Source organism: Rhinichthys klamathensis, unplaced genomic scaffold, assembly GCF_029890125.1.
Source record: "Rhinichthys klamathensis goyatoka isolate OS25496 unplaced genomic scaffold, OSU_Roscu_1.1 h1tg000799l_1, whole genome shotgun sequence".
Lineage (NCBI taxonomy): Eukaryota > Metazoa > Chordata > Actinopteri > Cypriniformes > Leuciscidae > Rhinichthys > Rhinichthys klamathensis.
In genome coordinates this window covers 137,501-162,850 of record NW_026607192.1, presented here as the reverse complement: position 1 = coordinate 162,850, position 25,350 = coordinate 137,501, and the positions used below count along the sequence as shown (strand labels likewise).

The window sequence follows — 25,350 nt, the reverse complement described above, 5'->3', positions numbered from 1 at the left end:
CTTACTCCACTCACTCACTCACTCACTCACTCACTCACTCACTCACTCCACTCACTCACTCACTCACTCACTCACTCACTCACTCCACTCACTCACTCACTCCTTCGCTCACTCACTCCACTCACTCACTCACTAACTCCTTTACTCCACTCACTCACTCACTCACTCACTCCTTCACTCACTCACTCACTCACTCACTCACTCACTCACTCACTCACTCACTCACTCACTCACTCACTCACTCACTCACTCACTCCCTCACTCACTCCCTCACTCACTCCTTCACTCCACTCACTCCACTCACTCGCTCACTCACTCCACTCAGTCACTCACTCACTCACTCCACTCACTCACTCACTCCACTCACTCACTCACTCGCTCACTCACTCACTCACTCACTCACTCACTCACTCACTCACTCCACTCACTCACTCACTTACTCACTCACTCCTTTACTCAATCCTTTACTCACTCCTTTACTTCACTCCTTCACTCACTCACTCACTCACTCACTCACTCCACTCACTCACTCACTCACTCACTCACTCACTCACTCACTCCTTTACTCAATCCTTTACTCACTCCTTTACTTCACTCCTTCACTCACTCACTCACTCACTCACTCACTCCTTTACTCAATCCTTTACTCACTCCTTTACTTCACTCCTTCACTCACTCACTCACTCACTCACTCACTCACTTATTCACTTTGTCACTCATTTACTCCTTCACTCATTCACTCCTTCATCCTCATTTATTTGCCGAATGAACATGATTTTTATGTGTGTGTTTCAGTCTTACACCTCAGATGTATCGAGAGAGTGGCAGCGATTCCTCAATCTCTGTCTGTGTCAGGACACACACCTGGATAAAGTGGAGGAATACAAGAAGGTGAGCAAACACACACACAGCTTAACAAAACCTCATTAACATTGTCAGACTCCGACATCAGGCGCACGATGTTCAGATGAGCGTTTATTCAAATGTTTGTGTGTGTATTTTAATCTCAGTATCAGCTGGATCTGGAGACGTTCACTGAGTCTCTGAAGAGAATCAAGTCCACCACTGAACCGTCAGAGCTGAAAAACATGAGCAACCATGAGATCCTGCTGCAACTGGAGGTGAACACACACACACACACACACACACACACTCTCTCTCTCTCTCTCACACACCCACACTTTCACACCCACACGTTCTCTCAAACACACACACTCACACTTTCTCTCTCTCTCTCTCTCTCTCTCTCTCTCTCTCTCTCTCTCTCTCTCTCTCTCTCTCTCTCTCTCTCTCTCTCTCTCTCTCTCTCTCTCTCTCTCTCTCTACACACACAAACTGTAATACGTTCACAGTCTAGTATATTTTATGTGTGTGTGTGTGTGTGCAGAGTGAGGAGATGTCGGTCTTGAGGAACGAGCAGCGTCTGTCTAATCTGAGAGATCTTTGCTCCAGCGTCGCTCCTCTACACCTGCGCCGCACCGCTGACACACACACCAGTGCCATCGCCCTGTGTGACTGGAGCACGGACAAGGTAACACACATCTTCAGAGAAATGATCACTTTTATTCAGCAAGGACACATTTATCTGATCATAAGTGACAGTAGTAAATAAGGCTTGAACGCCACAAAGGAAGTCAGAATTTAAAACGGCTTTGGTCTTTAATAGTGCATATATTTAAATGGCTTTACTTGTGCATATGGCAGTTCAGTAAACACAAAAGTTAGATTAATAAGGGACGTAATCTCACAAACAGGGTTCCTACAGTCCTGGAAAACCTGGAAAACATCTGGGAATTTCACATGTGTGTTTTTCCGTGCATGAAAAAGCATGTAAATATAAAAAGGTCATGGAAATTACTTGAGTCAATATAATTTTTTATGCTTTTTATGCATATTATTTAATAACATAATTATTATATTAATATTAGTTATATACAGTTTAATAATATATATTTATTCTTTTTATAATTATCTATTTAATGAAATATATTATGATTAAATATACTGTATATATATACAGTATATGAAAAATTATACAATAACTTATGTTATTATGTACATCTGTTGTTTTAATTGTTTTAATTGTGCTTTTTATGTGCATTAATTATGTTATCAGTAATATTTACAGTATGTTATTTTTTAAAAATATTGATCCAATCGGACTGAAAAAATCATAGTAAGAGAGGGAACGACACCCATGCTCAACCAATGGCGTGCGTTTGGGGGCGGGGCTACCCGTTTGTCTGACCAATGACACCAATGTGGAGCTGTTGGTGTGGAGAAAATCTTTCTGAATGAGCTGAATGTTCGTAAAGGCCATGATGACAATAACCGTTTCTCTGCAGGACTCTGTGAAGAGAGGCGAGAAGGTGACCCTGGTGTCCAGTCCCAGAGAGGAGCTCTGGCAGGTCCAGTCCAGCTCGGGAGAGACCAAGCTCATCCCAGGAGTGTGTTTCCTGATCCCTCCGCCAGACTCAGACGCAATACACAAGGTGGACAGGTAACAAAGCACCTGAGACGCTCACAGGTTTATTTTATGTTATGCTTCACTGCTTTGTATCCTTGTGTTATTGCTGTTTTTTAGTCATTTTGTTGTAAAGCACATTGGTCAACTCTGGTTGTAGTAAAAAGTGCTATATAAATAAAATTGCCATTGCCAGTTCTCTCCCAGCCGCTTCCCTTTTAAACATCCCTGTGTTTTCTGTCTTGTATTCAGTCTGAGTCGGGATTTCTCGGATCTGAAGAGGACGAGGTCGGCTCTGCTGGCCCAGGCGAGGACGCCCGTTGAATTTGTGCAGTTCGTCAAACAAGGTCAATACAAACACTGTATAGTTGCTTATTATCATGCATATTACTAGCTTATTTAATGTTTATTAGTACGGTTGTTCTCTCAAAATAACCCCCGACGGGGTGATGAGGACACCTTCCATCAGCCTGAAGGGGGTTATTCTGAAATAACAACCGGCTGGATGTACATTATCCCGCTTATTACACAGCTACTTTGCCACATAAGTAAATAATTAGACACGAGATATTGATCTGAGTTGAAATATTTTATTAGGTAAACGCAAAGCTTCCGTGGGGGGCTTACGAAGTTTAAACTAGACGGGCATTCAAGAGATACGGTATACAGTCATTCATACCACTTATTACACAGCATTTCGCCACATAAATAATTATGGAGATAAGAGATATTGATTTCAGATTCAACTGTTTTAAAATCGTACCCGTTTGTATCTTAATCCAACAGTGTACAAAACAAAATTCACAAAATGGCCGACACTGCGTTTGTATGAAACGAGAGAGAGCGAAGCCACGATACTGGATGGCATAATTAAATAACTGTACACAAAATATTGATTTGACTTGAGTTTTAATAATTTATAAGCTCACCAAATGCAAAACTTGCACGAAGAAAAAACTTTCCTAGCAATGTATAGCTCTGCTGACTTCAGTGACCCGGATGAGCCTGTGTTTCTGTTGCGAGAGGTTGCCATCTGGGAATAACGTACCGCTGGATGGCGTGATTGACCAATCAGAATCAAGCATTCCAGAGTCGTGTAATAATAGTTAGTTAAAAGTGAGAATTGGACCTTAAACTAAAGTGTGACCACAAAATCTTCATGCCTTATCAGATTAGAGCTGGGCTATAATAATATAGTTCTTTTTTTCAATTATATAAACTAGGGCTGTCAAACGATTAATCGCGATTAATCGCATCCAAAATAAAAGTTTGTGTTTACATAATATATGTGTGTGTACTGTGTATAATTATTTTTAATACATAAATACCCACACATGCATGTGTATTTAAGAAATACTGTATATAGACTGAATGTAGCCTATATATAATGTATATTTTATATAAATATAAACATTTTATATATAAATAACATATTTTTCTTAAATATATACATGTGTGCATTTATATACAAAATAATTATACACAGTGCACACACATATATTATGTAAACACAAACTTTTATTTTGGATGCGATTAATCGTGATTAATCGTTTGACAGCCCTAATATAAACCATCAAAACATTTTTTTTTACATTTGTTATATAGCAGTGTTATCATTAACAAACTAAAACTACTAAAAACTTTTTTTGCAAATTTAAATAATTTGAAATATAAAATATAAGTTTTAATTAAAAAACTAAATGAAAATTAGAAATATTGCCAAAATTAGAAATAAGAACTAAAATTATTAACTGGAAATAAAAACTAAAACTAACTAAAACTAAAACTTACACACATTTTGCCGGAATAGCAATATAAAAAAAACTAATAAAATGACAAAATTCACACTAAAAAATTAAACTGACATTAACGTTAAAAAAAAGAAAGAAATACCAGCTAATTTAAAATATTAATAAAACTAAAATAACACTGCTATATATGAATCGCTTGATGTGAGTGTTCTATGTTTATCTGGGAAAATTTGGATATGTTTACAGTAGTTGTATAATCTGTTATCAATTCATTATCTGGTTATATAGAGAATTATGAAACCTATGAGGGTGTGATCAACAGTTTGATGTAGTGAAGCACCTCGACCAGCTGTACTTTGGTGAAAGATTATGATATTTTCGTGCACAATAAGACATAAGTAAATGATGTTTTTCTCTTCTCCCAACAGTCGCGGTGGCCACCGTTCCCGACAGCGCGAAGGCCAGGATCATTGACAGCCAGCTGGACCAGATCAGTTCAGACCTGCTGAAGTTAGAGAAAGACATACAGAACCGGATGAGATCTCCTTTAGATCGCACCTCTCCCATAGGAGACATGTCCACCAAAATCAAAGACCAGGAGGTGAGAACCGCAAATACAGGATCCAAACGCAGCTTTTGTTAGGGGTAATCCACAATCATAATCCATATGACAGGCAAAGATCAAAACCACAGGGTAGACAATCCAAACAATAAGTCCAAGATACAGGCAAACAGGAGACAAGAGAGAGAGCGCTCAGAAATACGGTGTTACACATACAAGACTTCGCAATGAGTGTGTGAAAACACAAACGAGTTAATCACACACAGGTGGAAGCAATACGACCATAATGGGTCCAGGAAATGGGATATGGGAAGTGTAGTTAAAGGTGCTGTATGTAACTTTCATGTAACAACGATCTCCGACATTTTGAATTTGGACTGCAGTACCTATTTCGACCACTAGCAGTCATTCTTACAGACTGCACCTTTAATGGTGGGAAAGCAAATGAGAAGGGAGAAGCGCCATCTAGTGGAAATCAAGGGCACTGGTGGATGTAACAGGAACAGATGTAAATCTCTCTCTGTGGATAAAACTGTTAGTACAAAACATTGACAATCATTTGGTTTGATCGCTCTAGGATTTTGCCGTGACTCTGAAGAATATTGAGGCAGAGATATCATCGGCTCAGAGGGAGATCCAGCCCCTGATATCCCAGAAACCCCTGGGGCCCACCACGTCCTCACTGCCAGTGAAACTGAGCAAAGTCAACAACAAGATGGAGGACATAACCGCCCTCTCGGATCTCTTCACCAAGAAGTAAGAAAAAATGCCTTTTGCAGTAAATCACAGAAATCAGCACAGCATGGGATAAACCTGGGATAAACATGGGATTATTTCCTCAGGGCCGCATCTTCCATATTCCTGGAGAAGCAGATCAAGAAGGTTAACGGCGTATTGACGGCGCTCGAGGATCAGCTGGCTGAAGACAACGGCCTGTTGGACGAACCCAACACCATCCGCATCCGCTCCAAAGAGCTGCAGGTAACACACTCTTACACACACACACCTTGCATTCAAAAACATTCAAAACTGGATGACAAACATTTGAATGGTAGTGTCTTATATGCTATACTCAGTCTTCTGATTCCTTACAATAGATTTGGGTGATAAACAGACCAAACTAGAAATTTAAGTCATTTTTAACTCTTTCCCTGCCAGCTTTTTATTTTAAGTTGCCAGCCACCGCCAGCATTTTTGATAATTTTCACAAAATGTTCATAGCCTCGAGAATATTTTGTTGTATGATTATCTGAATATGCAATACATCAAAAGAAAGCCTCTGCTTTTAAACAAAAACCTATTTTCTAGCTTGATACCTTCTTTTTTTTATCAACACTTGAATGTGGGTGTAATAGCGCCCCCTACCGTATAACAGTGCAAACACTGAAAGCCGTAAAATACCGTCAATGGCGGGGAAATAGTTAACCACACCGTCTTCACCTAAAACGCACTTTTTGTGCGTTTTGGCCGTTCACAAATGTTTTGGATGTGGTACATCTTTCTAAACAATCCTTTATTCAAAACATTGTAATGATGTTCCTGCATGTCTGTAATTGTTTTCTCCTTAGAAAATGAGTAAAGAGGTTTCCTCCAAGAAAGACGACATTCAGCAGCTGAACCGTGAGTTGGAAGTCACAGAGCAGGCGTGCAGTTCCCTGCAGAAGGGCTTTCAGGAGTTCTGCCCTGATATACGCCACCAAGAGACCGAGGTCAAGCGCTTGAGGAATCGCTACTCCAACATCAACAGCCAGCTGCAGCAGAGGTCATAGAGAGCCCTTTTCTTATTCTTTTACATTGTGTACTGTTTGTTTATTGTTTACTTGGGGCAAGTACAATGCCTCAGATTTGTGAACTGTATCCGCAAACTTTTTACTTCACAGGGCAACTCTGTTGCAAGAGGCCATCAATAAGAACCAGGAATTTCACAGCGCTGTCCAATCGCTCAGTGCTTTCCTCATCAATATGCCCAACAACAAGGTTCAGCCTGGTGAAAGTGTGTCGCAAGTCTATGCCAAGCAAAGCTCTCAAATGGTCAGTGTTAAGTTTTATTGCCACAAGTTTTAAAATCTTGAATTAATTAATTTCATGTTAATCAATTTAAATACTAACTATATACAGCATTTGTAAATATTTTTAATTATAATTAATTATTTTAACTTTTTATTTATTATTATTATTATTAGTAGTAGTAGTATCTTAAATATTATCTTAAATAATAAAATATATATAATATCTTAAATTATTAATATTTATTATTATTATTTTTATATATCTTAAAGGTGATCTCATGTACTGTAATTGTTTTGATGTGGAAAAAATGCAAACAACTATAATTAAGTTTTTAGTATGTTGACTCTTTATTTTTGCAATTCCGTTTAGTGACACTAGTGGTGCCAAAATGACATGCATCACTTTTAAATATCTCATATACACTGGATTTTGGGAATTTAGTGTAATACTGTACCTACTCAGTACATTTGTTATTGATTGCAGAGAGCAGTTGAAGACATCAAGAGAAAGCAGGATGATGTAAACCGGATCGTCAAACTTTCTGGTGATCTGCAGAGTCTTCTTAACGTGAGTTGGCCATCTTGAACATGATCATACCACTGCGCATTTCAAATGTCAGTTGCATTAATGCTATTGTTTCTGTCTCCAGGAGTATGAGATGAATTCTAACAAATACCGCAGTGCATTGGGAAAACCAGAAATAAATTCAAAAGGTCGTGATAACCTTACCCTGGCTGAAGCTGTGGAAAAGAAGGTACTGTAGGCTGCTTTGCCATAATGACCAGGATATACTTATTGTCTACGTACATTTCCAAATATATATATAATTGATTACTTCTTAGGAAAGGGATGTTGTGAACCTTTACTCTGAAGTGTCAGCGCAGAATAATCAACTCCTGAATCAAGTGATCTTGGCCAAGGACCTCATCAACAAGGTACAGAAGCTTCAACATTCATTGGAATAAAAAAGTTAATGCTTCTTACAATATTTGCAATCTGAATGGTCACCTAAATTTCATGGATGTAAAGCTACCGCGAACGTCTTTACTTAATCTGAATGAATCTTTATTTGTATCCCATGAACAGAATGAAGAAATTGTGAGCCATGTGGTGGTAAAGCAGCAACTTCAGTTTCAAAGTCAGCAGAAAAGCATGGACGAATTTGACGGCCTGAAGCAAGAGCTTACTGACGAGATATCTCGCCGCGCTCATGCAGAGAATGATCTTGCGACCTACAGGAAACGGATGATGTCGCTGAAGAGTCGAAGAGGTGTGGAGCGAGTGGAAGAAAAAGAAACTGTGCATTACTACCGTGATCCGAAGCTGGAGGCCGACTTGGAAATGCTAAAGAGGAGGATAACCGAAGAGATCAACAAACGATCCGAAATGCACACACAAATTGAGGTTGTCAACAGAAAAATTGTCAGTCGTGAACACGAGGTTATCGAAGTGAAGCCCAGGCTGGTGACAAAGGTGTTTACAGAAATTGAGCGTGATCCCAAACTGGATGTGGAAATGGCGAGGATCAGGGAGCTCATACTCAAACTAAGGGAGGAAATTCGAGTGCACGAGAGTGAAACAGTTCATATGAGAACAGAGGTTACTGTACTGGAGCGCAAGATGCCTGTGATAAAAGAGAGAAAGATCCTGAAAGAGGTTCTGAAGCTGGAAAAGGACCCGGAAATGCTGAAAACTGTGATTAACTTGAAGAACGAGATCTCGGATGAGGCTATCAGATGCAAGAACCTGAACGATCAAATATTCCAATTTAGGAGTCAGATCAATAACCTGGAGAGGATTATTCCCACCATACAACCAAAAGTTATCATCAAGGAGTTGAAGAGGGTGGAGCAGGATTCCGAACTCCTACAAGAGTCCAAGACCCTCCGTGTAAGCCTGGAAGAACTGATCCGAGAGAACAGTATTTTGATGAAAGAGTTCTCTAGCCTCCAGCTCCGCTTCAGCCAGGTGGAGACCATCAGACAAAAGGTAGAGTTTAATGAGATCATCCATGAGATCTACAGAATCGACCCTGAGACGGAGGTGGAACTGAGACGTCTGAGAAATGAACTTCTCGAAATAAGCAAGCGCCGTTCTAGCCTTGAGAGTGAGATGACCGTGATCATGGTAGACCTGAGGACTCTGCGTGCCGAAAAGCCCAAGATCGAAGTGAAGGAGGTAACTCGAGAGGTGGTGAAAGAAGAGAGGAGCCCTGAGATCATCAAAGAACTTAAGAGGTTGAATGAGCATCTTAACATTTTGCGGACCAACTATGACACCATTATGAGTCGGGTGACTCGTCTGCGCAAGGACAGAGATGAGTGGAAGACTGAAAGATCAAAGGTGGAGAGCAAAGTGGTGACCAAAGAATTGATCAGGTATGAAAATGACCCTCTTCTGGAGAAGGAAGCTGAACGTCTCAGGAGGGAAGTGCGTGACGAAGTTCAGCGGCGTCGAACAGTGGAGGAGAATGTGTTTGACCTTCAAAACAAGTACATTGTGATGGAGAGACAGAAACCAGAGGAAAGGGTCGTGGTCCAAGAAATTGTGCGCCTCCAGACAGATCCCAGTCAGATTCTGGCTCACGAGAGGTTAGTCAAGACTTTGGAAGAGACTGTCAAGACTCGTCGACAGCTGGAACTGGAGGTGCAGCAGTTGAGATCTCTAGTCCTGGAACTGGAGAAAAAACTGGATCTTGTGGATCGGCAGAAGAAGATCCTGGTAGAGACGGAGCTGAGACAAATCAAGGCTAGAATCTATGAACTTGAGACTTGTCCAACGCCTGTTGAGGAAAAGATTGTTATTGAGGAGGTTTTGAAAGTTGAGAGAGACCCTATAATTGACAAACGAATCACTGAGTTTCGCACTCGCATGGACAACGAGGGTTCCAGCATTTCCCGTCTGGAGAGAGATATTCGAAACCTCAATATCAGGATAGAATCCCTGACCAAAGAGAAATCTGTTGAGAGGATCATCCACAAAGAGATAATCAGAGTTGAGAAGGACCCAATGGTGGAGGCAGAGAGAGATAGCCTTAGAGCCCAAGTCGCCCAGGTAAAGAATGCCAGGACCCTCAGAGACGAAGAACTTCTGCGGCTCAAAAACAAAATAACTCGAATTCAGACAACCAGAACAAATTTCTCTCAAGAAGAAATCACCTTGATTGCTTACAGGGATAAAATCAAGAAAGAGCAAAATGACCTTATCCAGGAGTTGAGAAGACTGGAGTCTCAAAAACAGGAGATCACCATAACTTTCCAGCAGCAATCCAAAATCTTGAGTGAGAAGAACCAAGTCAGCAGGCAAAAAACCATCAAGATGGAGTCTGATATCCAGCGGCTGGAGAGAGAAATCCTGGAGGTGAAAGAGCTAATCAACCAGCGGGAAAGTACTATCATAGAGATCCAGAAAGAAACAAAGGCATCGCAGCTTTCAGAGACAAACACCAGAGAGACCAATGTCTCCACCAAAATCACCATTCTGGACCCAGAAACTGGCAAAGATATGTCACCCTACGACGCCTATGTCGAGGGTCTGATTGATCGCAATCAGTACATCCACCTCCAAGAGCTCGAGTGCAGTTGGGAGGAAATCACAACCACCGGTCCTGAAGGTGAGACGATGCTTCTGCAGGATCGTAAAAGTGGAAAGCAGTACTCTGTCAAGACGGCCCTGCAAAATGGCAGACTGACCCAGTACGACCTTCAGCGCTACAGAGAGAGCAAAATGTCCATTTCAGAGTTTGCTCTTTTGGTTGCAGGGGAGAAGAAATCCGCATCCTTCCCTGCAACACAAACACAAATAAAAACTAATCAGACACTCCCTCCACCAAGCCCAAGCTACAACTCCTCCACTCTGACCCGCCGCTTGTCATCCAGCACCAGCAGCTTGAACTCATACTCACAGCTGAACACCAATGGGGACGAACTCTACCCGATTTCTGGCATTCTAGACCTCACCACAGAGAGCCGCATGTCCGTACGAAGTGCCCTAACACGCAAACTGATTGATCAAGACACAGCGATGAGGCTTCTGGAAGCTCAGGCTGCCACTGGAGGTATTGTGGACCTGAACAAGAAGGACAAGATATCCATTCACAAGGCGGCAGAGCGTGGATTGATCGATTCCAGCCATCTTAGTAAACTCCTCAGTGCCCAGAAGGCCTTTACTGGTTTTGAAGACCCTGTGTCCAAAGAGCGTATGTCAGTGGGAGAAGCCGGTCGCAGGGGATGGATCCCCAATGATAACGCCATGTGGTTTATGGAGGCGCAGCTGCTTACCGGCGGACTGGTAGACCCGAAACGAGCAGGTCGGATCCCCCTGCACAATGCCGTTGACGCAAAACTGATCGACGCATCCATGGTCAAGCAACTTCAGGATGATTCGGCCTTTGTGAAGAATGTGATCGACCCCATCAAGAAGGAAAAGATCACGTATAAGGAGGCCATGGCTCGATGCAAGAGGGACCTTAGCACAGGGCTGCTCCTGCTCCCAGCGGCCTCCAGTGATGCCGTAGACGCCCCGTCCTATTCCAGCTACAAGTTCTCCAAATAATAATACCACAACACGCAACAATGATAACAGATTTAAGTGCTGTATAGCAAGGGACTTTTGATTCTAGGGGTTTTTCCATACCCATATATAAATATAAGATAAATAATCTCTGGAGCCTTTTATGTCATGCTGAGGTGTTTATCTTTTTTCCTGTCTTTGTTTTTAACATGTTTTTTCAGTTACTTTTTCTGATTCATCTTGATCAATGGGCGGAATTGCTTTTTCAACTTCATATACAATAAAAGATACTATTTCATATATACCTAAAGCGACTGCCTCTGGAATGTCTATGTATTTAGGAAATGTGAATATCTACAGTAAAAATTGATCGCTGAATGATAGAGATAAGTCTAGTTTACTTGATGTCGACACTTTACGACAGTTTGTGAACCCCTGGGGGTTTGCGAGGGAACTGCAGGGGGTTAGTGAGTTTAAGCTTAATTAAATAATTATTATAAAATAATAATAAAAATAAAATCAGGATACAACACGTGATGTAGTTAAACTGCACGTCATACATCAGAGAACCATGAAAATGCATATTACCTTCAAGTAAATATTTTAGGTCAAAGGGTTTTGGCTGACAAAAAAGTTTGGGAATTGAAGAGCTAAACACAATTTTGCTACATAATAAAAGATGAAGGCCTAAGCTCTAAATATTTTCAACCAAGAAAATGCCAAGAAGTATTCATTTCCATTCCGCTCTAATAGTAATCATCTGTATAATTTACAGTATTTTTACTAATTCACATTTATGAACATAGACATAAGGACAACACATGAATGCACACACATAAATATGTTTATCATCTGAAGTTTTGTTAATATTGTGTATCTTTATTTTTTCATACAAATGTATGACTTGGAAAAATATATTACTTATTTATATATATATATCTCAAGTATACAGAGAATGCAATTTTAATATCACAGTACAGTTGCAATCATTTGCACATTTCTGATTCGCAAACAAATCAAAGGACTTTTAAACCTAATGTCTCTAAACAAAACAACAAAATTATCGTCCATACTCAAATCAACCACACGTTAGCAAATTTCACACTAACACATGTTGATAATCTATACTGAATCTGTCCATTAGACTGCATCTGGCTGGTCCATACAAGGTTGTTACAAAACATTCAACTTTGTGAGGAACAAAATGCAAATTTAAATAATCGGTCACTGAAAACCCCATATTGATTCTTTGCACTAATACTCAATATAATTTATGCACTTCTAACACCCAGAACATCACTACCAGATGAATATTATATTAAACTCAATTTCACAATGAAGTAAACACAGGGGTGATTTTAAGCTCAAGCTTTGGTTATGATTGGATGTTTATTTAACTTTTAAACCTTTAACCAATGACATCACCCAGGAAGTGACATCATCCTAGAGGAGAAACAGCAGCAAACATTAGTAACTGTTATCATTGTATTTAGTGTATTCTGTGATGGTATTAGTTGGTTAGTTTATCTCTAAATGTTTAATCTTGTTTGCTAAAATTACATAAATCAGTTCAAATGATATCAACATTTCAAAAGATGGTTAAACTATGAAAATGGCCATCGAGTTGACGTCCTCATGTAAGCGAATGAGCAATATCTAGCTTTAGCTCGTTATGAACCATCTGTTGATTTTCTTGTTGGTTTGTAAATAAAATTGTAATGTAATAATGACAGGTAACTTATAGAAACAAATCAAATCTGTTAAACGTTGTTTTTTTTTGGTCAGGTTTCACCATTGAAAGGACATTATGCGATTGGCAAAAATGCTACAATTTCAACAATACAATATATTTAGTATGGATTTAGTATGCCGTTGATGAAAAATGCAATGCTAAAGTGTGACAAACTAAATTTCCCATTATTCTCTGTTATAGAGCACAAGAGCAGAAAAACCACCAGTTACACACATATTCATGATTTGTGCTTCATTTTGTTGCATTATATCACTAAAAATCTGAGAAAAAGAAATTCCCCAATGCATCCGTTTTCATTCTTACCAAAATCACATGAAAGCCACAAATCTCATTATTTATGATTTATATTGTAAGTGGGATGTAATTTCCCATGGAGGATCTGAAGGCGGCACATCACACAGCGCTCTCTTAAATAATAACAAACATAAAACATTTGCTTTATCATAGAAAAATAAAGATGAACAGCGATATCATTTATGTTCAACGTTGGCACTTCTGAAAATCAAGATTGGTGCATCGCAGCAGCTTAAACTCCAGCATTACACGAGACGGGGAATCTCAGCAGGCCTCGCCCCAAAAACAGAAGAAATTATACATTATATTTTGCTAAAGTTCATTTTTAGATTTCAAAATTAATAAATAAACATGTTAATTACTTAATTGTAAAAAAATTCAATGAGAATGTGCAGTTAAATGGTCATAAAATAATGTCACAATGTAAAAAAAAATGTTAATGGTTGTCTTAATTTTCTTAATGCAAAATATTATTTATTTATTTCGATTTTTTGGGGTGAAATTTGACCTGGCCACGTTTTCAGATGCACAAGCATCAGAGATGAATTAAATTAAATCTGTTCAGCTCATATGTTAAGATTAGATGTGGATATTTTGCATTGCGCATTTTTGCAGTAAAAAATCTGGGGTTTAATAAGTTTAACAGTCATGAAAATAATGTCACAATGTAAAAACAGTCCATTTTCTTGATCCAAAACAATTTCATTTGATTTTTGGGGTGAAATGTGACCTGGACATGTTATCAGATGCTCATATTTCACCCTAAATATGGAAAGAAAGAAATAAAAAGTATGTTTTTACATAAAGAAAATGAAGCTTATATTTTGTAGATAAATGCATTTTACACTGTGCAGTTTAGCGAGAAAAATTTGGGTTTAATTTAATTAACTTCCATGTACACAGTGTAAAAACAGTCCATTTTCTTAATGCGAAACAGTAATTTCTTTTTGTTTTTGGGGTGAAATATGACCTGGCCATGTTCACATGAGATTCCCTCAAAGTTACAATTCCTTTAATAAAACAAAGTTCAATGAGTTTCAAGTTTAGCGGTCGGGATTGTGCTTTAATAACAGCGCTGGAGCTGAGAGGTCACGTGGAGATGAGTCGGGCCGCCCCCCGGTGCACCTGTGCCTGAACGGGCCCGTACTCGACTCGCTCCCCGTCCACCGTCATCACGCCGGCCGGGCTCAGCGGCTCCAGCCTCAGCGCTCGCGCCCGCCGGTACACCAGGTGTGGGCAGCCGAGGTCCAGGTGCGTCCCGCTCTGCATGGCCCGGAAGAGTCTCAGCAGGGCGGCCCGGGAGATCCCCGCCGTCACGTAGAACAGGTGCATCGTCCCGTCATCGGAGCGGGCGTCAGGAGCCGCCATCAGATCCTCGCTCAGGTGCGACTGGAACATGGCGAGCACCAGCACGAACTCGCGCTCCTCCACGAGGGTCCAGTCCTGCGGGACGGGCTGGTCGAGCGGGACCAGCAGGTGGTCGAGAAGCTTGTTTTCGTCGGAGTGTGTTTCCGGCTGGTTTTCGGCGGGAAGGAAGGCTAGTTTTCCCTGGTAGACCCGTAGGGACGCCAGGCGCACCAGCGTTCCCACGAGGAAGCGCAGATCTCCGATCTGCCGAAACTGCTCGCTCTCGATGTCCACGTCGGCCACGAAGCCCCAGGCCAGCGAGAGGAAGGAGAAGAGGCGCGCGCCGGAGGACAGGCGGATGGAGATCAGGTCGAGCGCTGAGGTCTGGCCTTTACACAGCTGGAAGCCACAGCTGGTCAGCAGATCCTCACCACACACCGGAGACGCACTACAGAACACAACATCACTGTTCAATCAGACCCGTAACACTATAATCAGAGGTCAGTGATGTTAATGTGTGGAAATCATGCTCCAGGATCAGAAAATTAAACATGCATACTTTCACAAACAGCATGAACTAGTATCAAAACATCCTCTGTGAGAGTTATTTTAGTATAGCCTATATCAGGGTGTCTATCTACACTGAGCTCAAATCTATCTACGCCTTGTTGGCTGAGGCAATTTACACTAAAGGCCCAATCACACGATAACGATGAAGATATAGTTCTGAAAATCGTTCTCAATATTAAAGAAAAGCAGAGTTCACACCACAGCTATAACGATAACGATACAGAGAAACGATATCGTTGGGATCACTTTCAGAACGATCACTTTTTTCCAGCTGTTGAACGATAAAACACTGACAGCCAATCAGAATCCAGTCTAATTCAAGGGCTCGCGCATTTAAAATGGCGGACGACATTGTGGAGAAGTTAATCGCCGAGGTCCAGAAAAAGCCTCCACTGTTTGACAAGTCAAGCCCCTGTGAAAAAGACTAGGGGCCCTATTTTAAGGATAAACTCATCATGGTCTAAAGCGCACGGCGCAAGTGCACTCAGGGCGTGTCCGAATCCACTTTTGCTAGTTTAACGACGGGAAAAATGGTCGGCGCTCCCGGTGCATGGTCTAATGGCGCTTTTCCACTACACAGTACCAGCTCGCCTCGGCTCGGCTCGGCTCGACTCGCCTCGCCTTTGTTTGGTTTTCCACTGTGTAAAAGTTGTACCTGTACCTGCTTTCGGGTACTTTTTTTCGTACCACCTCCGGCGAGGTTCCAAGCGAGCTGAGGCGAGCTAAGCCGATACTAAAATGTGACGTGAAAACAATGCCGACTGCTGATTGGTCACAGAGAATCTGCGTCATCATTGCAGTATTGCAGTATATCATTGCAGTATAAAATATTGCAGTATTTTAAATAGTTTGGCCAGAGATAGTTACTAAACTTACTACTATTATTATGGCAACTCGGAAGAATACGCCGTGGTCAAACGAGGAGGTGCAGACATTCCTTTGTTTGGTTGCCGAAGAGAGGATCCAGCGAGAGCTTGATGGGGCAACGAGGAACGAAATGCGTCGCTATGACGACCGGGTACTATTTGTGGCGGTACTTTCTGCAATGGAAAACGGAGCGAAAAGCGAGCCGAGTCGAGGCGAGCCAAGGCGAGTCGAGTCGAGTCGAGCTGGTACTGGTAATGGAAAAGCGCCATAAAAGGGTTGTCCCTATTCTCTAAATGAGTAACGGGTGTGTTTTGGCCGTAACGTGCAATAAACCAATCAGAGTCTCATCTCCAATTCCCTTTAAAATCCAGTTGCGCTCGCACCATGGCGGATTCGCTATTTACATGGAGGAATTAGCAAGTGGAAAGACCGAACGCATCTCCAGAGAGCAAATGGTAATCCTTTTATTTTTAATATTTGGCATGTTTGTGTGCTGCTGCGTGTGTGTGTGTAATAAGCAGAGAGTACGTGCGTTGTGGACCTGCCTATAGGCGCACATTACTAAAGCGCTCTTTAAATACTCTACCGTTCAAAAGTTTGGGGTCGGTACGATTTTAAAAACTTTTAAAAGAATTCTCTTCTGCTAACCATGGCTGCGCTTATTTGATTAAAAATACAACAAAAATCAGTTATAGTATTAAATATTATTCCAGTGTAAATCAGCTGTTTTCTGTGTGAATATATAGTAAAGTGTAATTTATTCCTGTGATCAAAGCTGAATTTTCAGCATCACCAGTGTCAGTGTCTTCAGTGTCAAATGATCCTTCACAAATCAGTATAATATGAGGATTTGATGCTCAAGAAACATTTATTATTATTATCAATGTTGAAACAGTTGTTGGTCTGTCAGTTGTATTTTTTTAGGATTCTTTGATGAATAGGGTTAGGGTTAGAATCTTTTGTAACATTATAAATGTCTTTATTGTCCTTGATAAATAAAAGTATTGATTTCTTTCCTCCAAAAAATAAAAATAAAATTCTCACTGACCCCAAACTTTTGAACGGTAGTGTAACAAAGAAAATAAATATACTGCGCCATTGACTTTACACCAGGTTTCAGTTGGTCAATGGCGCAGTCTATTCCAGTCTATTGCCTCAAAATAGCAACGCGCCATCAATGCGCCAGAACACACCGCGTTTTCACACCAGCTGATGCCCATGGGCGCAAATGCATTTGCTAAAAACAAAGCGCAGTGAAAATGATAACTGCGTCGGGCTGAAACTAGCAAAACACACTTGCATCGCGGCTGGCGCTGCATTGCGCCGGGTGTATGATATAGGGCCATATGTGTTGTTTTCATTTTACTATTCACTGTTAGAGTATTAGCTCGATTACACTAGCTTCACTCAAAGCATGGCACAACACAGCATGCTGAGGACATCTGCTGGTTAAAGTCGTGTAAATGCAACAACAACAGCAAAAACATGTTCAATAACGTCGCACACACTTTGAAACCACAGCGAACGAGCTTCAGAATGAACAAACCGTCATCGTTTGTTGGTGTGGACGCAAATATAGTTATCGTTATAGTCATCGTTATTGGTGTGAACGGCCCTTAACTCCACTCACTGACGACTGGTTGTATCTGCCACTTTTTATAAGTATAAATAGCATTTGCAAAGAAAATACTGCTATTTTCACAGTGTAAATAACATATTGGTCAGAAAATGCTGCTATTTTCACTTATGTAAATAGAATATATTGCTATTTGCACTTAGAGCAATAGCCGCTGCCTATTCATATAGCCTACTATTATAGTAGGCTATGTATTAAAATTTTTAAATAACTTTTCAGTTCTCATTTAAGTTTCAGTTTTAGTAATTTCATTATGAGCTTTTTTCCCCCTCAAATATTTCTATTTAGCTTTCGTTTCATTTTAATCTTAGTCATTTTTTAATGGGCATTTTTTTAAGTTTAAGATTTTTTTTTATCTAATATGTATATTTTATTTTAGCTTTATTTCAATTACCAAAAACAGTTTTTAATAGTTTTAGTTAACTATAACAGTAAACTTAACACTGAAATCAATGATTATGCAATGAAATATTGATATAAAACAGCATACTTTTACAAAAAAGTAAATTGAACCTTATAATATTAGTGTATGTCAAAACATTCCCCTTAACAGTTATATTAGCATTGTTTATAGGCTATATGGAGCTATTGTAGGTCTATTTATTAACATTATTCATTCATAATCATTTTCTATTTCAGTTTTAGTTAACAATAATAACACCACGGATAGTAGTCAGTATAATGATAGTCTGCAGTCATCCGTCATAATTTATCACATTCATTTCTGTAGGACTTTCTATTTTTCTTATAAATATCTGATGTTGAAAACTGAATACATCGGAAAGTGGATCAACAAAGTTATTGTTGACTTATGCGCAGTTCTGATGTACTAATAAAAATGATAATGTTGAAGCATAAACAATGTGCTCATTTAATCAAGCTGTAAAATGATTATTTATGCACAGTCTAATTAATCACCAATAGGTGGCGCTTGAGCTTCGATAATAAGTCAAAAGGCCAAACAAGAATGCGCGCGAGTGGAGTGGACAGATTATTGTGAGGTGAATCAATCATTTCTCGTGTGAATCGTGTCCTGATGAATGTCTGCGGTCTGGTTGATCTTCATGAATAGAAGTGACTGTATTATAGTGAGGTTAGAGTCAGCGTTTGTCTCCAGAGCGAGTATTTAACCTGTTATCACCGGCTTTATTCTCCTGAATCCAGCAAACATCAGCTCTCTGACTGGATGCGAGTCATTAGCGATTCATTAATGCTTTCGTTTGTTTCCCTCTCTCAGCAGAAACCTCTCTCTTATTCTTTTGTTGAAAGAGATGATGAGTTTAACCCCGCAGAGATTCAGCTCTCTCGCGTTGAGACACGAGGTTAATGACTGGAATAATAGTTCTCGTCTCTGTAATGACTGCTTGCGTTGCAAACTTTAAATTGAACAGCAGAACATCCTCCATCTGAACGAGCACAGCTCAGGATTACTCTAATGGCGATTACTAAACCAAATCAAGCTCTGCGTGAACACTGACCTTATGGTGGTCAAGTCATCTCGTAAAGATCGGATTTACGAGTTGAGCGCACATGAACGCCACCACAATGTCGTAAATACGAGTGGGAAGCTCGGGATTTTCTTTAAGCCTCGATCTTTACGAGTTGTCAGTGAGAAACATCTCGGATACCACAATACTTAAAGGTATTTAGCAGTGATATTGTCAGGCCGCTAAACTTTTCTATTTACGCTGCAGTAAGCAAACAGAATATGATGGCATTTAGGGCATTTCTCAGATTAAGGGCCAAATTGGGTTGCTGCAATTTTTAAAATTAAAATCCCAAATTTGACTAATTGGTATACATCAAATTATCAGTCCTTAAGTCAGGTACAATGTTAATTTATGATTTTTTGCCATTTTTTTAACTATGTCAACTTGTCAAGTAAATGTGTCATTACCATCACATCATCGAATGTATGTAAAAAAAAAAAAAAAAAAAAAAACTTAAATGCTAAATCAGTGCTTTTAAAGCATCTTGTGGTTTCACATGGAATCTATTTTATCTTGAACTTAATGGGATTGTTGATTTTTACTTGCAAGATGAATTATAGTCATTCAAGTATCTACATTTCTGATTCATCAATCTACCCTGGCTTGGAATATAAGCTTATTTTAAGTGAATGCCATATATCAAAACTTTTTTAATACAGTGATAATTTAGACTGTCCAACTTTGTCAGAAATATATAATTGTAGGATGTTTTTGTAATTTATACATCATTTATTGGCAAAAATATGTATGGTAATGGTGATGGTGATGACATTGCAGTTCTGGTAATGACAGTTTGTTGCGGTGATGACAAATCACTGATCATAACCTATTGTAATTTAAGAGCCTAAGTGACTTCAGACCAAAAAAAAAAAAACACACCAGCTATTAATTGGTTTAAACATCATAGTTTAATCTGATTATGAAAGACCAAACAGGAACTGCGTGTATCTGCCGTCATCACCACCACAACCTGTCATTACCAGCACAAGCTGTAATGTGCTGGTAATGACTGTGCTGGGAATGACAATTTAGTCAAAAAACTAGCCTTGCTAGCAAAGATGATGACTAAGCAAGTGTAGCTAGCTTTCTACATGTAATGTACACTTTTTTAACTAATAAAGTGATAAAAATAATCCAAAAATGTAAAAAAAATACAGAAATACAACACATATGGTAATGACGCATAATAAGTGTACATGCCCAACATAAAGAATACAGAGTAGATTTATTACTTTTCTGGACATCAAGGCATCAGTCTTGCAGCTTGAAATCCATGTGCTCCACTATGCTATTAGGTTACCATGGCTACCAAATAACCTTTGATGAAAAAACTGTTAAAAAGTGCCTTTATGCAGAGCGTGTTGGTAATGACAGCTAAACCATGGACAGGTAGAAATTAAGCAAAATAAAGTACAAAATGCATATATATGCTTAATCTGTGCATGTAGTTTGTTAGTTCAGGTAACATTTAATTCATATGTATTTTTTTTTTTTATTCATTTGTGATAAATAATGTTTGAGATTTGTTACGACAAGTGAAAACTCTGGTGGCGGACAACACCAAAACACAGATATTGTACCACAAAACACCAATAAAATGTGTTGAAATCATTAGTAAGAGCAGCCATAAAATAAATCTAGGCTTGTTTTTATTTATACTAATTAGTGGTGCTAAAATCTATTAGATTGAATTAGTTTTTAATAGAATTACGCCCTCTGGACAGAAATAGGCCCGAATTCTGGGAAATACAATATAACAATGCAACATGTAACGATAAAGCTTGCAGCGGCTTCATAAATTAGTTAAAACCATAAAAAAAGCAAAGCACACCTGATGCACATTTCTTTGTTCTTCATTTTCTAGACCTAGAGTTTAAGAACCGTGCTGTATTTTTGAGTAATTAATTAAAGGGGTCATTGGATGCCCATTTTCCACAAGTTGGTGTGATTCTTTAGGGTCTTCGTGTATAGTTTGTAACATACTTTGGTTAAAATTCCTCAATGGTTGTGTAAAACGACACCCTTTTACAGTACCTCCTCAAAGACAGCTCTGTTCACAGCGACCCGTTTCGGTGCATGTCTCTTTAAATGATAATGAGCAACTGAACACCGTTAGATCACAATCTGATATCTGTTCACAGTCTCATTAGAACACCACCAATGGTCTCTAAGATCAACTTAGGCTTACGATGCTTTTGGGAAACGCAGCCCTGGTCTTTAATTATGTTCTCAAAACGTTAGCAAAAAAACGTAATTTTTCATGGAACACGTGTTTCTGAAACGTTTTAGTTGGACGTTTAGTTGTCTAAACCTTTTTAAATGTTACTACCTCATATGCTAGATAGTACTTGTTTCAGAACGTTTTAAAAACATTTAAATACTGGACTTTTTGAACACTGAAGAAGAAACAGCAAACCGCTACCATCCAATCAATTCCCCTCGAACAAAATCAAGCCCCGCCTACATTTGTTCTTGTTCGAGAAGCCGCTTCACTCGAATATATACGTCACAATAGGGAAGAAAATACCAGCGCAACTTCCGTTTCATGGCGACATTAATATATAAATATTCTTAAACATGAAAATCTAATTCCATCTAATCTAATTATTAAATATATGCTCGTTTTCAATCATTTGACCCTTGCTGCCATCTAAAGCTCACATACATTTTTATTCTATCTATAGGCCCTTTGTTTTTATATATTTTTATTCTATATATATATATATTCTTTAATACATTATATGTAATCTATAAACATGCAATCTATAATAATTTAATAACACTGTTACATGGAATCTTTAGCAAATCTCAACATGAATATGCATTTTTTCATATAGTACATTATAATGCAGCATTTTAAATGGCTGGTTTATTTATTTATTTATACACATTGGTCTATCATTTTAACATAACTTGGCCATGCATTTAATATTAGATTTCAGATTGAATACAAAAGCTGAATGTGGTTGGTCCCTTCACATGTCAATCAGAGGGTTTGTGGGCGGGTCTTGACTGCATGAATGAATCTGATTGGCTCTGAATGCTCACCGTGTGTAGTGATGGATGGAAGCAGCCAGTGCGTTTCCCGAACCTCCAGGCAGGATTCCCAGAGGAGTCTGGATGGCCTTTTCCCAATCCTGCCTCTCCATTAGACCATTCACCACCTAAAACACACACACACACACACACTTATGAGCTGGATGGCCAACACACACACACACACACACACACACACACACACACACACAGACGCACACGCACCTCAAACAGCAGCCCGTCTCCAGACAGAATCACTAAAGCGTCCCACTGCGTCAGGTCGGCGTTCCTCACCAGATCTCGAGCGTGATTCGGCCGCTCTGTATGGATCATACATCACAGTTCAATCCCATGAGTCAGTTATTATACTTCAGTTAATGCACTTCATGAGCAGATCCTCTCTGCTACATTAAACACGTCTATTAGACCTGAAGCTCCTGCAGAGAGAGATCTGATAACATGCTTCACAAAGCAGTCTTATTCTACTATCACTGACATACTGGTAGAGCTTTTATTCAGATTCTGAATCAATCAGATATTATATTTTCTGTTTTCATTTTCATTTTAGTTTAAGTATTTATTAATTGTGTTTTTGCTATTTCTATTTAAAAAACAAAACAAATTATATATATAGCATTTATTTTTTCAGTCTTAGTTTTAGCTTCAGTTGACATTTCATTTTAAGTAAAGAAGAATTATTGTGTTTTCTAAAGAATGTAGAAAATCTAAAGTATCTTTCCAATTCACCCCAGGGAGTTTGATTGACAGGCGATCCGACCAATCCGACTCTAAGACACGAAACGAGCGGTTTGTGTGAGAAACCGAACAGTATTTATATCGTTTTTACCTCTTGTAACCACAGCCACGTCCAAGTGATCTGTGGGCGCGGGCGCTCCGGTCTGCGCAAGCACCGGAAGTGATCTCTCGCGCGTGTACATCACTCATTGTTTACACAGAGATTTCGGAAGTGTTACCTTTCACTGTGAAGATCTAAGCATATTTAGATATATAGGAAATCGCAATGGAAGACGATTTCGATATATCAACAGACAACGTTGGATTTTTTTCTGCAACCGCGCAAGAGATCACTTTCGGCGCTTTCCAGCGCTTTCGCAGCCCGAAGCGCCGGCGCCCTCAGATCACTTGGACGTGGCTGTGGTTTCAAGAGGTAAAAACGATATAAATACTGTTCGTTTTCTCACACAAACCGCTCGTTTCGTGTCTCAGGCCATCAATGTGTACTTACATTTACAAGTCATTAAATCATGTTTAATTTGGACTTCTCTGTGCATGCTCTTTGAGGTGGTGACCATAGACCTGCATTATATGACTGACAGACAAGAACGGTTTGACCTAAAAATATCAAAATTGAAACTACTGCGGAAACAAAGACACCTACATCTTGGATGCCCTTGAGGTAAGCTAAAACATACCAAAAATTAATTTCAAAGTGAACTATCCCTTTAATGGATTAACGTTTAACGAGTGTACAGACGTCTTTCCACGGTTGAAACAACATTCCTTCTGATGTTCATTCATGTTTATTTGATGCTATTAATGAACTAGTTGGAAGAGATGATCGGTTCACGAGCAGCTTTAACTGAGCGATCTGTCACGATGCATTAAAGAGCCATAAAACGGTATTTGAAAGTTGAGACTTTGTTTCATAGCAAAGGTCTCCCGCTTTGTCCCGTCTGTTGGCGCGTGGTCAGTGTCCTCTTTGCGTCGCAATATGTTTTTCCCTGCGTGAGAGCGGCGTGGCTTGTCGATCATAGCAACAGTAACTAAAGGGGGCGGGTCTTTGCGAACGGCCAATTAAGAATCTTTTGTGGAATGTAAAGATTCTATGGATGTTAAAGATTCTTCATGGAACCATCGATGCTAATAAAGAACCTTCGTTCTATCACTGTATAAGTTGGAACACACAGGGCACAGAGAGCAAATCATGCACAACTAACACACAAACACACTGAACTTTGACTGATGGGTGTATAAATAGATCCATCAACATCAGCATCAACACACACACACACACACACACACACACACACACGATCAGTCGCAGCATCACTCAAACAGCTCTCTCTCTCTCTCTGAGGTTACTCTGAGTTCACAGTTTGACAGTGAAGCTCTTCATCTCTTGTCATTCCTGCTGCTGTGTTGAGTGTTTTTCACTCATATGTGACTAATAGTGTGTTTAATGTATAAGGCAACAAACTCTATATAGGGATACAGGAGCGTGTGTTTGAGTCTATACACTCTAAAGAGGAAAAAAAACATTTAAAAACAACTTCAGCCCCAACAGATCAACCGCTGTCATGGTGGAGCCACAGTTTGAGGAGCATTTTTTAACTTGAAAAGAACGTCTTGTTTGATATCGACATCGACAGAACCAGAAGTTAGAGACAGCTCACCCAAAAAAGATCAGTCACTAATCATTCACTCAAATCCTTGAGTAAAAAAAGCAAGTCATACTGTGTGGAACATCATGAGGATGAGCTGAAACTCCCTGCTTGCTGCAGATCATCTAATGCCATTCATCTACAAGAAGGAATCAGTCTCTGAGAAATCTTCCCACACTCGTGTGCGCGTGTGTGTGTGTGACGCACCTGTGATGACGAGTGTGTGTGGTATATCTGCCTCAGTGAGCATCCGCTGAACATGGCCGTTATAGAGAGCCATCGCTTGGCCCCGGCCACTCTGAGGATTGACCAATACCATCACGCCACACGGGCGGCGGACCTCAGAGAACAACACACCTGAGAGAGAGAGAGAGAGAGAGAGAGAGAGAGAGAGAGAGAGAGAGAGAGAGAGAGAGAGAGAGAGAGAGAGAGAGAGAGAGAGAGAGAGAGAGAGAGAGAGAGAGAGAGAGAGAGAGAGAGAGAGAGAGAGAGAGAGAGAGAGAGATGTAAAGAGTCTGACAAACACATTTACATTCACAATAAAAAATAAAATCACTGATCTGTTCTGTTCTATACACAGCAAAATCCCTAATGTTAAATTAACACTGAGTGTGGAGTGTGGATTGAGTGATGATTGAGCATTATTGAAGACACCT

At 39.8% G+C, this 25,350-nt stretch overlaps 2 protein-coding genes across 2 annotated transcripts in view; one reads left to right on the top strand and one right to left on the bottom strand.

Moving 5' to 3' along the window:
* Positions 1–11,572, top strand: part of evplb (envoplakin b) — a 35,918-nt gene extending 24,346 nt beyond the window's left edge. The window contains exons 9-22 of the mRNA XM_056243453.1: positions 796–891; positions 1,011–1,121; positions 1,388–1,531; positions 2,346–2,500; positions 2,717–2,811; positions 4,644–4,816; positions 5,355–5,533; positions 5,620–5,758; positions 6,346–6,539; positions 6,658–6,808; positions 7,271–7,354; positions 7,437–7,541; positions 7,630–7,722; positions 7,874–11,572. Coding sequence (XP_056099428.1) covers positions 796–891; positions 1,011–1,121; positions 1,388–1,531; positions 2,346–2,500; positions 2,717–2,811; positions 4,644–4,816; positions 5,355–5,533; positions 5,620–5,758; positions 6,346–6,539; positions 6,658–6,808; positions 7,271–7,354; positions 7,437–7,541; positions 7,630–7,722; positions 7,874–11,341 — 5,187 coding nt within the window. The 3' untranslated portion in view covers positions 11,342–11,572. The remainder of the gene's footprint in view (positions 1–795; positions 892–1,010; positions 1,122–1,387; positions 1,532–2,345; positions 2,501–2,716; positions 2,812–4,643; positions 4,817–5,354; positions 5,534–5,619; positions 5,759–6,345; positions 6,540–6,657; positions 6,809–7,270; positions 7,355–7,436; positions 7,542–7,629; positions 7,723–7,873) is intronic.
* Positions 11,573–14,233: 2,661 nt separating this feature from the next.
* Positions 14,234–25,350, bottom strand: part of LOC130078002 (sphingosine kinase 1) — a 23,091-nt gene continuing 11,974 nt past the window's right edge. Inside the window, exons 2-5 of the mRNA XM_056243451.1 lie at positions 24,902–25,051; positions 22,518–22,612; positions 22,305–22,420; positions 14,234–15,141 (exon numbers count right to left, since the gene is read on the bottom strand). Coding sequence (XP_056099426.1) covers positions 14,436–15,141; positions 22,305–22,420; positions 22,518–22,612; positions 24,902–25,051 — 1,067 coding nt within the window. The 3' untranslated portion in view covers positions 14,234–14,435. The remainder of the gene's footprint in view (positions 15,142–22,304; positions 22,421–22,517; positions 22,613–24,901; positions 25,052–25,350) is intronic.